The 18321-nt window shown below is 38.1% G+C and overlaps 1 protein-coding gene across 1 annotated transcript in view; it reads left to right on the top strand.

Annotated features, from left to right (window-relative positions):
* Positions 1 to 4704: 4704 nt before the first annotated feature.
* Positions 4705 to 18321, top strand: part of PARP4 (poly(ADP-ribose) polymerase family member 4) — a 37942-nt gene continuing 24325 nt past the window's right edge. The window contains exons 1-12 of the mRNA XM_026035030.1: positions 4705 to 4830; positions 7729 to 7912; positions 8657 to 8771; positions 9642 to 9720; positions 10271 to 10381; positions 11001 to 11150; positions 12195 to 12332; positions 14253 to 14426; positions 15319 to 15479; positions 16382 to 16519; positions 17765 to 17863; positions 18079 to 18262. Of these exons, the coding sequence (XP_025890815.1) occupies positions 4705 to 4830; positions 7729 to 7912; positions 8657 to 8771; positions 9642 to 9720; positions 10271 to 10381; positions 11001 to 11150; positions 12195 to 12332; positions 14253 to 14426; positions 15319 to 15479; positions 16382 to 16519; positions 17765 to 17863; positions 18079 to 18262 (1659 nt within the window). The remainder of the gene's footprint in view (positions 4831 to 7728; positions 7913 to 8656; positions 8772 to 9641; positions 9721 to 10270; positions 10382 to 11000; positions 11151 to 12194; positions 12333 to 14252; positions 14427 to 15318; positions 15480 to 16381; positions 16520 to 17764; positions 17864 to 18078; positions 18263 to 18321) is intronic.

Below are 18321 nucleotides of genomic sequence, written 5' to 3'. Positions count from 1 at the left end.
ACAGGCTGAACAGCGCCCCGCGCGGGGCACGCTGGGAGTTGTAGTCCCGCGCCGCAGCCCGCCCCCTCAGCCACCGGCGGGACCTGCCGCCTCTGAACTACAGCTCCCAGCAGCCCCCGCGGCTAAGCGGCCGTTGGTGCGCTCCAACGGTCCCGCCCGCGTCCCTCTTCCTGCTCGGGGCCGTTAGAGGCGGCGGSAGCGGCCTGGGACGGTTTCGCTGCGACCGCTCAGCCCGTCCCGCGCCCCGGGGCGGCCTCCCAGGTAGAAGCGGCTCGTGTCGCTGCGGGGTGCCCCGTCACGCCGGCTGCGCGCAGTGTCGCTCGGGGCTCCGCTCGCCTTCACCGCCGCTGCTTGTACCCCTTTAATCTTTAAATAGCCGCAGTAGCGAGGAGCGGCTTCCTAACGTCTCGTGCCTTTTGCGTGTGCTCCGCCTTGTGGAGTTGTTGTTTTTCCTCCTCCAAAATCGATGCTTTCCTCTAAACTCCAATAAAAGGCACCGCGTCACCCGCTGAAGCGCCCGCTGCGTCGCTGCAGTCAAGGCTGCAGTCAAGGTCTGCTCTTTCCTCCCGTGGGCAGGTTCAGAGCTTTGCTCCGGGCTGGCTGTACCCGTGGCAGCGCTTCCCCTTGCCCAGTGCTATAATTCCACCTGGTTCTTCCTCCTAAACCTTCTGTCATCTTCCCTGCACGTTGATTTTTGCCAATTATGTACTTTCCTATGTGACTGTCTTCAAACTGTATYTTGCCTCAACAACATGAAGCGGCTGTGAAAGAAAATGTGAGGGTTTCTGTCTGTGCCTTTTAAAGGCAACATTTTTAATTATTTTGACATTTTTATTATGAAGGTGCAGTAGAGATTTGTTTCAGTATTTCTGCAGACTGAAGACCCTAGGACTCCAGATTATTTATGGACTATTTTTGGATGAGAAAAAGTTCTCTGTGGCTCCCTCTGCATGCTAAAAATGTAATCTGTTGCACACATGATTCCCATGCTTGCTGTTTGATGAGGAAGTGCAAGCATTTAGCGGCAAATAGATGCTTAATTCTCCACCAACATCTCCAAGATCTCCACCAACATTAAATTGTAAGAATTAAGCCAGCAATGACTGTCAAGAGGTTTCCTTTACACCATTAACTTCCTTACCTGGTGCTGCCACAAGAGTTTACAGTTTTAAAAGTGACTATGAGCTGCTCATTAATTTTCAACACTCAGGTTCAATAGCACAATCCCCCGTTCTGAGTTTGAAGGTTTTACAGTTCCAAAAGAGAAAAGCCAAAGGCTTTGCTAGAATTCCCGGAAAGGTTTGATTCCCCAGGGAAACAGGAGATAGGGTAGTACTGAGCAGTGAAATTCAATAAAATCCCCTTCGCTCAAGGTAGAGGAATATTCCTAGGAGCAGACTTGGCGCTTGTTCCAGCTCCATTTCCTCTCTCCTCTGGGGTATTGCAGTTCCAAAGTCCACCTGCACTTTGCAGTGGCAACTTCCTCATTCTTCCAAGCCTGGGGAGGGCTGTTACCTGAGCTACCTGTAGACTGTAGGTGTTGACTTGTTTGACACAATTGGTGTTGCTGCCACYTTGGGCTTCCTACAGCGTTTGAGGAACGAGTATGCCCTAGCCCTTCATCTCACACAACAGCCGGCCTCTCCAGTTGTGTCTCACGCTGTTGGGGAAGCAGGAGGACCCTGCAGCGAGGGCACCTTCAGCAGCTGAGTGTAGGTGATCTGCTCAAAATCCAGAGAGAGGAGTGGGATCAAGGAGCATTTTKTGTCTGCAGTGCAGAAGGCACAAAGTAAGTGCCTTTACTTTGCAGATGGCTCCAAGAAAATTAATTTGCCCTTCCCTCAAGTTTACACATTCGTTTCTGCTTACTGGCTGGCTAATGTATGGTCTGTTTACAGATTATTCCTCAACAACTTTTCCTTTGTAATGAGCAGCATAATTATCATAAGCGAATTGTATATAAAAAAAAATCATGGAGATTTTATGCTTCACGTTGCTACCAGTTTCAGGTGTTTCTGGTGTTTCAAAGTGAGATATGGGAGTGCTAGCAGGATCAGTGCTTGTAATAGCATGTATTTACTTAATTGCCTTTCMATAACCTTTCTTCTTACACTATGCAGATAGAATTCAGTATTCCCTGGGGAGACAACTTTTGTTAAAACTTTAAATGTGGTCAGGATCTGCTTTAGAGAGTATATTGAGAAAACCAGTGCACGCAGAGGTCTGGCAGTAAAGAGGGAGGCAGTGCTGAGGTCCATTCTGTTGTTACTAGGGGAAATCTTTGGTAATGGCACATTTGCCTTTATTTGTATCCCAAGTTAATGTATCTTATTTGTGACAAGATTCAAAATAAAGGTTGTAAAAGCAACTTAAACTATGCCTTAGAGCTTCTTTAAATTAGTTTTCAACAGCAAGCGACAGTTTTCAATCAACTACAAGAAGATTGATTCAAAAGATTTTTATTACTGCAGATAATACTACCCTCTTAGTTAAAATACAGAACAAGAGTTGTTTTTCCTGTGTGAGCAGAGTATGCTGCTGCACCAAAAGAACTGCTAATTTCTGAGAACAAAAGAACAAGAGCCATGACGTACAGGTTTATATACTTTCATAGGCCCTTTTATCAGGGAGTGCCTCCCTGATCCCCTGATCTACATGTATGTGTGAGAAAGACAGTGTTGCCAGTTCTCTCAGATGTATAGTGTGTTCTGGGCCTTCTTATAGACTCTTTCTGAGATCACATTGTACAGATTATAAATCCATGTTTGATGGTGTTCATTTTTCTAGGCTTTCCTGAAACTCTAAATTCAAATTAATTATGCTATTCTCCCCCTTAGGGTAACTCCTTTCCTCAGCTTATCATGTAGTTATTACACAGTAGCTGGTGAGGGTGTTGTTTTATTTGCTGCATTGAAAAACACTTTTTCTTGCATTCACTGAAAATCAAATACACCCTAGAGAAGGAAAATGGGCTCAGTTCTCAAACGACATCCCACCCTCAATTACCACAGGTTCCCTGGTTTATCTGAAGCCTTATGCCAATAGTTGCTGTGCAGCTGTGGCTTGGCAGAGCCACCTCTGCACTCGCACTGTGTCCAAGTTGGTTCTCACCAGCTGTGTTAGTTGGTTCTCTCCCCACTCAGGATAACTGAATCTTTCCCCAGAGTTGGTGTGGAAGCTTTGTTGATGTATTGGGGCATTTAGACCAATACTAGTTTTTAACCCCAAATTACCTATTAAATAATTTAATGGTAGSCTTCGTTCTTACTCCAAATAAACTGCTAAACAAACTTTTCTAATAAACATTTGCTCATGTATTGYTGTGTTTAGTGTGGAAAAATGGAAGGTGGAAAATGGAAGTGTACTTTTGGATTGTTTCTGCTTTCCTTTTTGCAGTCTTCCATGAAAATGTTTAGTTCTAGGACTCAGAGGCTTGCTCAGGATTTGCAGTGTGTGAGATCACTCATTGTGTTGGACAAAGGTCTTTATTTTGTATTTTTCCGTTTGAATGGCCTGCCTATTCGGGCTTTTTTGGCTTTACATTGCCTTAGCTTTTCCAGAAGCATTTTCTTACTTTTCTGCCTCATTCTATGAGTCCAGGATGAAGTTGGAGGAAATAGGTATTCTGAATGGCCAGTTTTGTCCAGGCGTCTCAGACAGAAATATTCGGCAATAAACCATGGTGAAAAATTTCTATCGAGTAACTTTTCCAGAAATTTGAAAGTTAAAATAAACACAAAGTTTTTAAAAGTAGCATTGATACTGACCCACTGTCTGAGGTACAGACCTCATGCTTAGCCAGAGAATTACCAGTAAAAAGAATTCTCTGACCAGAATGTTTTATTTTACACTGCATACGTTCTGCTCACAAGCAGCCAGAAAAATAGATACGTCATAAAGAYACATTTTCATGACTTAAGACACTGTCTTTACATTCTCTAATCATAATTTTGACTTTTGATAAACTAAAATATTCTCAGCCTCCCGTGTTTTAGTGTAGTTTGTCACAAATAACACCCAGCCCATTTKCACTGAAGTTGTTTTGCAGACACAGTGGGCAGGCGCTGCTAGGGAAAGAAGCCACCATCTCCCTCCATCCCTCTGCAGGTTATTCCCTTCCAGGGCCTTCCTTCCCCTCCCAGGCTCCCATGTGAATCTTTGCCCTAACCTGCAAGGTGAATTAAATCAGAAAATAGATCTGGATTAAAACTAACATCTTTTTGGTTTGTTTTCCTTTTTTCCCCCCTRTCTTTCCTCTATTTGCTGTGGATCATTTATGCATTTTTGTGTTTTGTGTTTATGGATTGTATACATCTGTGAGAGGAAACATGAGAAACCATTACACTCCTGTGGTGTTGTCTGCAAGGGGAACAGAAAGATCCTTCTAGTCTAAAATAACATAATTCCACATTACTAACAATGGGTATTAGCAGCAAGAAATCAAGACATGAGCTTGGCCGTTAATTCATGCAATGACTTTACTGAAAAACTTATACTGAGTTTTTCACGGCTTTTARCAAATGAATAAAACTTATTAAGAACTATTCTTGGTGGATCTGATTACCATGCTAGTAAAATGCTATTTGTTTGTATATTTTCTAGAGTAGAAAAGAGAGCATTTGGTAAAAGATGACTTAGATGGATAATGGGAATGAATGCTTTCTCAGCCCCCCAAAAACTATTTCTTTTTTTACCAGGAAGGAGATGGCAATCTTTGCAAACTGCGTGTTTTTTATAAAATTGAAGCACTTACCTATTCAGGAGAAGAATAGGCTGAAAAAATGCATTAAAGAAAATGGTGGAGTAATTAATTTTTTGCTTGATCAAAAGGTATGTTGCTGATTTATTTCTGAGATCTCTGTTGGAAAATATCAAATAGTATTATGCATTGTAGAGTGCTGGTCTCACCTCTTCCAGAGAAGTCATAAGGAATACAGAGATTATTTCTGTTTAATATTTTAGTAAAAACAATTCTGTTTATTTTTTTTAATGCATCTAGTTCTGTGACAAAAAATAAACAGCAATATTCCTTCTCCATGAAAGAACCTGGAAGTTGCATTCCTGGATAAAACGACCATTGTATTTTTTTTTCTCTCATCATTAGAYAGGAGAAACGCTGAATAAGGAGGTGCATCGTGAATTGGGATTTAGTAATGTTGTAGTTTCCAGGGACTGTGGCCACATAGAATCACAGAATCCTTAAGGTTGGAAGGGACTTTTAGAGATCATCGAGTCCAACCCCCCTGCACACGCAGGGTCACCCAGAGCACGGGGCACAGGCCTGCATCCAAGTGGGTTTTAAAGATCTCCAAAGAAGGAGACTCCACAACCTCTCCGGGCAGCCTGTTCCAGGGCTCTGGCACCCTCACTGTCAAGATCTTTTTCCTTAAGTTCCTGTGGAACTTTTGGTGCCTCAGCTTGCGGCCATTTCCTCTAGTCCCATCGCTGGCCACCACTGAAAAGAGGCCGCCCCCTCCTCCTCACTGCCTCCCTTGAGGTATTTATAGACACTGATCAGGTCCCCCCTCAGCCTCCTCTTCTCCAGGCTGAACAGACCCAGCTCCCTCAGCCTTTGCTCATAGGGCAGATGTTCCAGGCCCCTGATGRTCCTCGTAGCCCTCTGTGCTAGTGAACACCCTTGGGACCAAGGGGTCCTATTCACACTGCCCGTTGGGAACAGTCATGGTGCTGCTCTGTCTGCCAAAGCCCTCAGGAAACTGGGATGCACACAGTATAGATACTCACTTACCAGTCACAGGGAGTGGGTAATGTAAATTATTAGTGAAGGTCTAGTATAAAGATACTTCACATCTTATTATTCATGTCTTCTTATTTCTGGCACTAGAAAGTGAAATTTGTTTTTTTCTCCGTAACTCCTAAGCTATGGCAAGTCCGTCTGTATTGTCATAGAGTGCTCACTTCTCACCTTGCCCTGGGGAGAGGTTATGTCATGGTTTTATTTCTTGTTTTGCCTGTTTCTTAATTTTTAGTTCCATGAAAAATATGGTTAAGTGAGCTATTTTCTCCTTCACTTGCCTCCAACTTTTCCTAGTATAGCATGAAATATGTTACTTTAAAGTCTGCTAATGTACATAGAGCTTCCACGGCTGATTGTAATTTTACAAACAGCAAAATCTGTAGCTGTTGTCCTCAAGAATCTGCAGCTTAAATTATGCATAATATAAGGAACTGATATTGAGCAAAAGAAAAGAAATGTGTGGAGAAAAAGAATATTGCGGGTGCATTATCACCTTACTAGGAGCACAGCCATTTCCCRGCAGCTCTGATCATGCACATCTGTTGAGGAGAGAAAGTGAAAAATAACATACCCGATTTAGGAAGAGTGTTTGGGTTTTGCTCTGTAAGGTCAGGATCTTCTGAGTTGTTTTGACATATCAGTTTGCTATGGGCCTGGTGGTATAAAGAAGCAAGGGCTGGACAATAAATAAAGTTCTCATTAATCCCTTCAGACTGGTGCCCTGTAAGTGTGAGCTGGGGAAAAAGAGGAGTCAAGAAAAATTCCCTCATTAAAAAATGACCTATGGGAGAAAAAAAAAGAATTCCTGAAGATAGCAAATAAATGAAGAAATAATGCAGTATAAACATATCTCATCTGAAATATGTATTTTCTATTATATATAATATAATATAATATAATATAATATAATATAATATAATATAATATAATATAATATAATATAATATAATATAATATAAATTTATAAAGATAATACAAAGTTAGAATTTCAGTAGAGATTGTGAGCTCTAATATTGGAGATCCAGCGTTCAGATCCATGGGGACCTTACTCAAACCTTAGATATTAAATTATAATTAAGCAAACATTTCATCCTATCTCCAGGTGGGAATCTCAGAATAAATCTGGGCTCAGTGCTGAGAAATACAGTATCAGGGAAGAGCTCCTTTTTTTTTTTTTTCCTTTTTTCTTTTGTTGTTTTGTTTTTCTTAAAGCTGTATTTTGTTATATATTACAAATGAAAGTATATGTATTTATTATCTTGTTTTCCAGTAAAATATTCTAATGTTCTAGTGTTAGGGTCTTGCATTGCTCAGTATCAGTTCTTGTATGCTTAGTTTTAAACTATTAGAGATGCAAAATTCACTGCTGCTTACTTTGGACCATTTTATATGAACTGACAGGAGCTGTGAGGAAAACTTGAATTTACARCATATATATGATTCCAATAAAACAGTGTAAGATATTTTATGTGTCTACAAAAACCATATTAYCATTGTTTAGCCCTCTCCCCTACATTTTGTGTACATTTTTCCTCCTTACCCTTCGAGGCCAGAGAACTCTTTGGTCTGGGTTTGAACCAGATCTGCCACATGGAGCCTGGCCCATTACAGGACCTCCTGTGTGTGCTAAGCGCTGTGCAGAACATCAGGCATCAGGTCACTCTCGTGTCCCCATAGTCCCTATAGAGAGATAAACTCGCCCTGTTTATCCTTGATCCTTTAGCTGGGCTGAACTGTGGACTCTTGGAGTTCAAGTCCTGCCCTCTCTGTTGAAGGTGAAGGGAAAGAAGAGGTCCCATATTCCTAAATTAAGTGTTTAAAGTCTGGCTCCAAACCATAGTACACCAAGGTTGTATACTTTTTAAATGTTTTATGTGGATCCTTGATTTCACCAGGATGAATTACAGAGAGACATTACATGTGTTCATACTGTAGCTATGTGTGTATAACGATTGTGACTTGCCTTTTAGTGTACACATGTTGTTGTGGATACTGTTAGTGTCCTCAGCAATCACCATCTAAAAATTATTCAGAAGTRTCAGCTCCCTGTGGTACGTGTGGATTTCATATGGAAATCATCTGAAAGGAAAAGACTTCTACAAATTGATCCCTACAAGGAGGATGTATTACAAGACCTGGAGCTAGATACTTGTGGTAAGTTTATTTATTGACATGATTTATTCATATTACAGTTATTTTGGAAAATGTTGTTTTAGAAGGTAAATATTTAGAAGTGGCTCTTAAGAAATCAGCACCCATGTATACTGGCAACAAAGTCGATATAAGTGAGAAATGTTCTCAAAAGAAATTGCCCTGAAAATTAGTAACATTCTAATTCTGGTCTTTTTCTAATAACTGTCCTTTTTATTTCTGTTCACTTTTGCATCTCATAATGGAGTCCTCTCTCTTGAGTTTCATGGGGTGCTAATTTTTCCTTTAAGTAATTCATTTTGTCACAAAGCACTATATGTTATGAACRTGCTCATGTCATGAATCTGTGCAGTCTTCTAAATTAAGCAGAAGATGGAGAACCAAGAGCCCAGAACTGAGCTACTGTTAGACTTTCCCTGCTCCCCAGTAGAGGCTATGGACATGTGTGGCTGGAACTGGGTGATTCCTTTTTCCTTATGGCTGGAACTGGGTGCTTCCTTTTCCCTGCAGTCCTAAAGAGCTTTAAGTAGAAGCGAAGCTGCCTCCATAGGTGATATATAGAAAAGTTGGGGCTGGGGGAGTTGTTTTTTCTTTGGAAGAAATAACTTGTCGTGRATTGTTCCCCAGCACTAGGGCCAATTGACACAGAGCAGGTTGCAGCTACATGCCCAAAGTCTATTTCCTCTCTCTCTCTTACAAAAACTATAAAAAGATGTTACGCCAAGTAAATAACTGTTTTGGCTGCAGGTATGGAACCATTTTCTGAGGAYAGAATTGGTACTGAGAAGAATGAAAGCCACTTCAATACTACTAATACTGAAGAAAGTGACAGCAAAATTGAGTGTGAAGAAGGGATTCTTAGGTAAAATAGGATAACATGAATGGTGTATTTTGTTATATCTATGTTGATATTTCTGTAAAAGAACAAGAATTCCCTTTCGAATCTGATTCAGTGACCTATAAAGATGATTCATTATCTTAATATTATAGTGGAGGAAAAATTATCCTTTGTCCATTTTCTGTACTCTGTGGGTATGAATTTATACTAACCTGTGATTTATTTTGTCTTTGAATCTAACTGAGGAAACTGATTTTACATTTTTCCCTTCGAGTGAACGCCCAGAGTGCAGATCCCTGGCATGGGCAGGGTTTCTACCACTTTTTTTTTCTTTCGGTTTTTCATATAGCTTTTTGTTTGCAGTCCAGTTTGGTTCATTGGTTTTAGAAGGATCTCCTGAAAATTGGCATCCTTGAGACTGCTCTTACCTAATAGGGAAAGAATATTGTTATAATTTATTTGTTATTGAATTAAAGGAACAAAATGAGCTCCAAACCCACTATTTTTTAATGTATTAACAAAATGCAACTTTTTCTTTCAGAGACTGTGATCAGGGATGGGATAGATATTTAATTATTTCTGGGAATACACATGCTAAAAGCTATTGTGCAATCAGATAATGAAAATCCATTACTTGTGTTGCTTCCCTAGTTTTTCTAGAGAATGAAATTGAAATGTAGTCTTCATCTTCAGGTTCACACTGAACAGTCTGACTTCCTAGTGCAAGTCAGGAGCTTGTCTGAGTGGGATTTTATTTCTGAAAGCTTGTTGTTGTTGTTTTGTTGCTGGAAAATGTTTTCTTATATATTTATTTTAGTGTGATGCTGCTATGGCTGTACTGTTTTTGCTGGTGGTGGGTATTTAAAAGTGTTAAACTAATTGCTCTCATTCCAGATTTTGYACAGAAAATGATCAAGATATTCCTTTTTTTCCTCAAGATTTTGAAGTTGCAAAATACGATGTCCTTGAAAAAGTAAGTCTTTCTCTTACTGTGAGAAAATGTAGGACATTATAGGAGGAACAGTAAATGAGTAAAAGGTTTCCAGTCTTACAGGCATCAAAAGCTCTTATGCTACCATGTACTACAATGCAAATAGAATTATTGGAAGTATTTTAATATTATGTCTTTTGGTGCAGCCTAATTCAACCTAAGCAAAACTAGAAGAGTTTACTGTCATGTTCCAGCCAAATCATTGCAGTAGAATAATACATACATGCTTCTGCCAATGTATACTCTTATAAAGGCTGTTATATTTAGTTGACATTTAATACCTAATGCATTTTTCTTAATAAGAATGCCATCAAAACACAAGAACAAATGGAATTGTACAGCAGACAGTACAGTGAAGCCTGAGAGGAGTTTCTGCTTGTTTTTGTGATATGAATAGTGAATCATTTTGCTTGTTTTCATAAAGTGTTATGGCAAATTAGTAGAGCGACAAGAAATATATGGTGCAGCATCATGTGAATGCAACATATTGAAACAATAAACTAGTGGAAGGTTTCTTTATCTTTCCATTCAGGTTTACTCCAAAGAGAGCAAAGATCTTGTAGTTATTGAATTACAGTGTTCCAAAGGACATGAGTTTCCATTCCGAGTGTGTGCACACTTCAGTTCATCAGATGGATCCAAGGTAGGAACCACTCATCAACATTACATGTTTGTTTTTGACGTGTTTGTCCTTACTGTGGGGGGGGACAGAGCCCTGGMACAGGCTGCCCAGGGAGGTTGTGGAGTCTCCTTCTCTGGAGATCTTCCAAACCCGCCTGGCAGCCACCCTGTGCCCTGTGCTCTGGGTGTCCCTGCTGGAGCAGAGGATTGGACTGGAGGATCCCTAGAGGTCCCTTCCAACCTCGACCACTCTCTGATTCTGTAATTCTGTTTCTTTATGCACATGGAACACACCTGTTCCAAAACTCCATATAAATTTCATTCTTATTTGTAGTCTGATTCTTACAGAATCAGAAATCATTCTGTTAACTTTTAATCAGATTTATTATGATACTCCTAACTAATTCCTCCTCCTTATTCCTGCACACACTCAGAAGAACCATTGTCACTGTGAGTTGAGCTTTGTGCTTTTTCTTTTTGTCCTGCACACCCTCACAAAAGCACCYCCTTACTGTGAATATGTTATATCATAACCCCAAAGTTGAGTGTGGATTTCTCAGCTGTTAGAGCAGTGGGCTGTAAAATTAACTCTGTATGTCTCTCTATATTTCTCTAACTAATTGTATTCTCTTMAATTACAGAGCAATAAACAATTCATATTAACTAAGACTGCTGAAGATATAAGAGAAAATTATGAGACTTTCATTGCAGACCTGAAGAGCCAGGGTTTCCTATTAAGGGAAACTTTTCCACCTGAAGCAGAATATTTAGCTTCTACAAAATTGCAGGAGGCTAGTACAACTTCCATTTTTACACTTTCTTGTCCATTATTTATTTTTGTTTTCAGCTTTCTGGAAGTGGTAACCAMTGGGATGGCAGTGATCAAATCATAGGTTAAAGGAAACTATGTATTTTTTTTAATATTCAGTGCTGGGGGGGGTGTAACCACATTAAAGGCATACGTACCCATTTTCATTTCAGCATAGATTTTCAGTAGTTGCATTATCAAAGTGAATGTGATGCCTAGAGAGTGATGATGTTCTAATATAGCAGCTAGAACCTTTCTCACTATTAGTTACTTTCTTGTCTTCTACCATGGTTAACTTGCATTTTAGAGCAAAACAGCTACGTAGATTTTATTCAGCATATATGACCTCCTCTAGTGATCTCCGAGGTTGTGTGTTTGATGCCATAAAGACAAGCAGTGTAGAGTGGCCAGACTGATACGACAACTTTTGGAAATACCAAGTTCGATGGTGGCTGCTAGGGTTGAAGTACAGTGAGAAAAAAAATGAAGCATTTAACTTTAAGTGCTTCTTGAAAATACATTTTTTTCATAATTCTTCTGCATATATGAATTGCAMTGATTTTCATGGCCTTTCTATTCTCCAGTGCTTTGCTGCTTCAATTTTTATTTTCATAAACGTAATATCTTTCCCAGTAGGGCTTTCTGAACTAGAGATACAATAGCCATCTGTTAYAGATGGTACAAAAGAATGGCCTTTTGAATCTCTCTGTTCTATTGCCAGCTGTGCAAAAATGAAATGGTTGAGATCTGAAGACTGTTAYGTCTGTACCCCTGATAATGCAAGGTACTGATGAAGATACCTCATGCAAAGCAGCTTCTGTCTCAGCTTTCTATAAGGCCACCTGCCTGCCATGTTCTCCACATAGAAGAAAAATCTTCCCTTCATTTTTTGGAACTGAAGAAATCATACTAAGCCTAAATGTGTAGTCTGTACTATATTGCTTAGAGGAAAGCCTATTTATTTGTGTGAGAACTGAAGAGGCTTGCATCTTTGTCTTTTCACTGATCTCTGTTTGTTTTACTACAGTTACTTCTAGAAGAAGCCATAAATTCGAGTGATTTATGTGAAGAAGTCAGTAATTTTGTGGAATTGATCTGGGCAGAAGCTCTGGGCCATTTGGATAGTTTACTACTTGAACCAGTAAAAAACATAAGCCTCAATGATGTAAGTTCATTCTTGATACTCTGTGGGAATGAGTAGATGAAGACTACTTTAGAAGGATTTTTGTTCTATTTTCCCAGCAAACAAATATGCTTTTTCACATATGGAGATCGGAATTACACTTGATAATACTGTACCTAGGCATAACCATGCTTCAAAAATTTTGATATCAACTTTTGAGAATCACAACACAGAAAATATGCAGTACTCCCTAGAGCAGATGSTTGTCTTTTCCATTTTATAGTGATTTACATGATTCTTATGGGAGGAACTCTTCTGTGAATTAAATTGAGGCACATAAGAAGACAGTCTTTTCATATGCCACAAGTATGCAGAAATAGTGAGGTTTTGTCCCCTGCCAATATATTTCAATTATRTTTCATCCAGACATTATCTACTAATGGAAAAATAGTTCTAAGTATTGTCCAGGTCTGTATTATCAGATGAGACATGTCATTAACACATGGCTGCTCTTGAAGGCCTTTGGGTATTGCAGATGTTACCGAGACCAACTGCCCATCCATCTTTCTGTTAAATTTAGGGTTCATTTAATCACACTTTTCCACATACCTCAGTACTTCTGCTTACCCCCTAGACACCTAAGAAGTTAACATTTAGTAACTGCGTAGAGAAAGGCCTGCCTTTTAGCAATGCACTTCTGCTTGTCTCTGTCACCTCTGAAGGCAAAGTTAGATTTTAAATTGGGAGAGCTTTGCTTGTTCCTCAATTCTGGAATGCCCATGTCCATATCTTCTTATATAGAACTCAATTTTTATGTTCTTAGCAGTAGATGTATGGTAACAGAACAACTCTTTCACTTCTTGAAATGGAATATACATTTGCCTAGGCACTGGGAAGTAAGTAGCACCTTAGGAGTATTCTRTGCATGTACTCAGAGATAGCAATGAGTGCATTTCATAAATCAACAAAGACAAAAATAAAATACTTTTTGTGGTAAGTGCCTTTTTGAGCTACGCTTTTTGGATATGAAGATTCCTAACATATTTGAGGTAGGTGAACAAACCAAATTTGATAATACTCAATCACCAATAGCTTTTGCAAGAACTGAATCATAGACTAAAAGTTTCTGTCCTGAAAGTTTCTGTATTCCAAAGCCCATATCTGTAAGGATAAGGTAAAACTGTTCTCACTATTTTTCCCACTAATAATTTTAAGAGTAATTGCTTTTATCCAGGAAGAAAAAAAAAGTCTCTGGATATTTGAAACACAGTTAAGTTAATTTCCATTCAGTTAGACTAACTTTCCATTCTTTTTTTCAAAGGCTTTTGCAGAACAGAGACCAATCTTGCATCAGTTTTAGAACTGCAGAAAGACTTTGTTGCCTTTATTATCAACACTTTATTGCCTCTTGTATATGGTTCATGTAAATTCATGTAAATAAAGAGCACTTTTTCCAGTTCAGAGGCAGTGTACAAAACAGATTTATGTCCTGTCTGGACAAAGTATTTAATGAATCATTACTTTCAGGTGATCTAGAGGCTTCTGGTTGTAAACAGAATCTCTGCTATTTTATGTATTTCAGGATAAATTAATGTACTTAGAATTTTCATAAGAAACATTTTACTCTAATTTCTGCAGTTACCAATGCACTAGAGCTGACAAAGTGTGTATGTAAGAAATTAAAGARCATTATCTTCCATCTAATTCATATTCCATTTTATTTTATGGAGGTTATTTTACTGKCTTTTAGCTCTGCTGAGGTACTTTGCAAATAGACAAGTATAATGGCAGAATAATATGCAAGTTTTATATTTCATATTCTATATAGGTAAAAATGTTTTCTTGCTATTACACTAACAAAAAGCTGAAGTGGAATTTCAGTGTGGAATTAAATGGGCTTTTTTTTTTCTTTTCCTGCAATTTTTATGATGGTTTCCAGTTTAATGATCTCTTCTTTTAAAGGTGAGCAAAGCAGAAGGTATTTTACTCCAGATAAAGAATGCACTGGATGAGGGAGCAGATGAAGCGGCACTGAAAATGATGATAAAGGAATTTTATGGAATTATACGTCACAAAACAGAACCGGACCGTAATGTTTCCAGAAAGCTGTTGTCTAGTAAACAAGACCTTTGTCAGGTAACTTTTCTAGATTGCTAGTAATTCCTGATCTGCACTTAAACCAACACAAAATGTATTTTAACTATTTTATTAGTGTATTGAAGGGGCAGTGAGTGCCAGCATCAGTAACCAGGGGCAGATCCCCTCATCATCATGACCTTGATCAGGACCATCATCATGATCTTGGCAGGACCAAGATCAAGCCAGGAAGTCAAGTCTGCAGGATGAGAGTCAGAATTAGGGAGTACCAGGTCAGGTGCAGATGTATCTGCAAYACAGCTCAGCCAGAGACCCAGGACAAGAAGATATTATCCTCTGGACATTGCTATTAKGCCCCTGTACTTTGCTATGACTTAAGTGAAATGTATTAATTTTTTTGTTGACTGTCCTTCTTTTCCTCCTGGTCTGTGAAAATGACATGGATGCCTTCTTCTATTATCCTAACCAGATAGTGGCACCAGCAACAATTTATGACAGATTCAAATAAATAAGGATTGCCTTGTAAGCAAAATGAAAATGATGGGCATTCATTTTCACATTCAAAGCACAAATTCTGCTTTGTGGAGCTTTTATGAGCAGACTCCATCCAGAACTTCATCTGGAATTGTACAAAAGCAATGTAACCATTCCTCATATGCCTTTTTCTTCTGACTTATTTTCATGGGATACAATAGCTATTTTGGTCTTGTTCTTTACTGTATCTGACAGGTAGAGATGTTCTATTCTGTATTCCACTAGAGTGATTTTACAGTGTAACGTTGTATAATTCAATTTGAGTTTTATGTGTTTCCTTAATTAAAAATATACCAAGTATTCATTTGCAACAGAATTAACTGAAAAACAAATGCTTATTATTCTTTCATATATGTTAACCCATGCTACGATTGTAATTTCTGTCCTTATTTTCTAGCTAATCCGAGACATACTTAATATACGTGAAACAAACATGGCATCCCCCAACCCATCAGCTTTGGCCAAATACCAGGCTCTGAGGTGCAGGATTGAAGCTGTTCCCCCAGAGAGCTACGAATTTCTCAGTATTAAAGAACAACTGTTAAAAAAGAATTACAAGTGAGTGTTTAGTGGTTATACAATGATCTTATACCATTCCAGGGATAATGCACAATATTCCTCTGAAGTGAACTGAATTACCAGGTTTTGTTACAGTGAAGTTTTGATTTATATGAATATAATGTTCTCCCTAGAACAAATGGGATTGTGGAGCAGACATATTTACCACATTCTAAACCRGAACCAAATGGAAGTAAATTCAGAAAACTACTGTTCCTACTGAGAAATTACATTGCTCAGGGCTAAACATACCTAGCAAATGTTGGTTAATAACCAATTGCACCCAAATGTCTATTCATCCAGTACGGAAGGAGTACTGTGCTTGGAACAACTGGAGAACATCTGGCTGCAGTGAAGTTCAGGAGCTGTGAACAGTTGACGACACTTTATTAACAACAGTGTGTTCATAACATTAAGTCATTTAGCATTAATAGAACAATAGTTTGTGACCCAGTTTCTTCTGGTTGTTTTGACAGAACCAACTAAATAAGCTCTCTGTGAACTAGCTGTTACTCAAATGATGCTTTGTGCAGAGCAGATTCCTATCTTAGTTACCTTAGGCCTTCAGACTGTGCTGTGCACCATGTAACTCTCTAAAGAGAGTATTTAGTCTCTTTCAGTCTCTGCATTTGGAATCCATTTTTTTTTTAATTTCAAAACAATTGTTTTTAAGATAAAAAAACAAATGCATTCAAAACATATTGAGGATCAGTGTTAGTATTTTTAAATTTTTCTCTAGCAGTTGTAAAAAAATCATTTTTGGATGTTAATTTGAGATTTCAGTCAGCCTTTATCTCTTACTAGTAGTTTGATCCAGAATACACTTTCTGAATAATGTCATATATTGTATATTAAATGAGTCATATAATATGATCCCGAAGATAATTTCAAATTTCTTGCAGTGACTGTCCAATGAGAATTTTGCAAGTATATAGAGTTGGCAGGATAGGTGAAACAGCAGAATTTCTGAGCAGTCTTGGAAATATTCAGTCCCTACTCCACGCATCACCTGTGCGCAACTTTGTGGGAATTCTCTGCAGGTAAAACTTGACATTCCCTTTTTTATAAAACTGAATCAGAATTAATTATTTTATATTGCACTCTTTTAACTTCATTATTTGTCTTTTATAAAGTCCTTTTACATTTCATTTAGCCTAATTGTTAACATTTATGCAAATATGTCCAGACACTTCTACAGACCTCTAAAAGGAAAATCAATCTTTTTTAATGTTGARATCAATTGCTTTCCAAATGAGTTAGTTTTGAGATGGAAGTACTTGGATATGGTGAAGAACATAGTTTAAATCTGCATGGGAAGATGACAAAATGGAAGGAATGAGGAGAAAAATGTCTTTGTGGTTAATTTATCCTGTATTTCAGGAAAGGATTCCATTGATGATGTCCTSTTTTTTCCTGTATACATTATTTCGCCATGATCATCTTATGGTTATTTAAAAATATGCCAACTAATTTTCTGGGGCAACCTTACATCTTGTTCTGTGACCAAATTCTGTGGGTTCTCAAAACATGATAATAATGTTCATGGCTAAAATCATAGAATCTATTGCAATATAACCWAATACATCCACCTTTATATTTAAATACTCATCATAGTGTATATGTGGTGAATACCAGATGCTCTTTTCAGTATTCTTAATTTTTCAGTATGTCTGAATATAAAATAAATAAATAAATAAAATTCATTTCAAATTCATATTAGCATTCTTTTTTCCTTTACACTGCAGACTTTAACTCTAGGTTACAAAACTGTTGAACTTCAGTGTTTAATTTTTGCATTCCTTTTGTATATAGGGTTTATGAGGGTATCCATTAATAATAAATGTTTTATAGAAAGTCTAAGGATGGTATCTCCACACTAATAATGTTTGCAAATCAAACACTGAAAAAGTTTCCAGATATCATTCCCCCACACTCCCCCTTTAAAATTCTTTCTTTTACTTAGGTGGCATTCTGCTAAGCATAGAAAAAAACAAACAGTGTTTATTGCTTACATAATCAGTCTAATCAGTCTTGAAGACTAAATATTGCCTTGTGTGGTCTTTTTTTTTTTTTTTTTTTAAACTGACTAGGCTTCCTTGATTCTCTAAGGGCATTTTTTGTAAAGTCCATTTTATTTTAATCCTCTGAATAGTTTGTTATTGCACAATGTGAATTAGTCCAGATATATAAAAATAACTCCTCAAATACTGTGGACAAAAAAAAAAAAAAACAAGCTTCATGTGACGTGTGTGATTTCTCATTATTTCTTCTTCCCTCCCTTGTAGAGGACTCCTCATGCCAAAAGTCATAGTTGAAGATCACGGCATTGAAAGAACAGATGCTGGGAATCTGGGCAGTGGCATTTACTTCAGTGATTCTATTAGGTCTGAATGATCATGGTATCTTTTTTATTCTGTGTTTCTCTGTATTCTTTTGACTTTCCAAGTTAACTAGATAGAAGATTTAATCACTCACAAGATAATTTAATCATAAAATTTATTCCTGACATTTTTTTCCAGAAATACTTGTTCTTAAGCTTTTATGACATCTATATTTACATCAGTTTTAAYGAATGTCTGTGATCTTTCTTTGCATATAGTGCCAGTATTAAGTATTCTTCACCCAGTGTGATGGATGGTACTCGACTCCTGGCAGTTTGTGATGTGGCGCTTGGTTCCTGCTTGGATTTGTATCAGCGAAATTATTCATTACGCAGTTCACCATCAGGTTATGAGAGTGTGCATGGAGTCCGTAAAACACCAGATGTCTCTTCAGATTTTGAGGTACTGATCCTACATTATTAGGCACTTGAAAAGATACTGAGTCTGAATGTATTGTACCA

Source organism: Nothoprocta perdicaria, unplaced genomic scaffold (assembly GCF_003342845.1).
Source record: "Nothoprocta perdicaria isolate Ctin4 unplaced genomic scaffold, notPer1 scaffold_155, whole genome shotgun sequence".
Lineage (NCBI taxonomy): Eukaryota > Metazoa > Chordata > Aves > Tinamiformes > Tinamidae > Nothoprocta > Nothoprocta perdicaria.
Note: the sequence above shows the minus strand (reverse complement) of the source record. Positions and strands in the feature narration are given on the sequence as shown.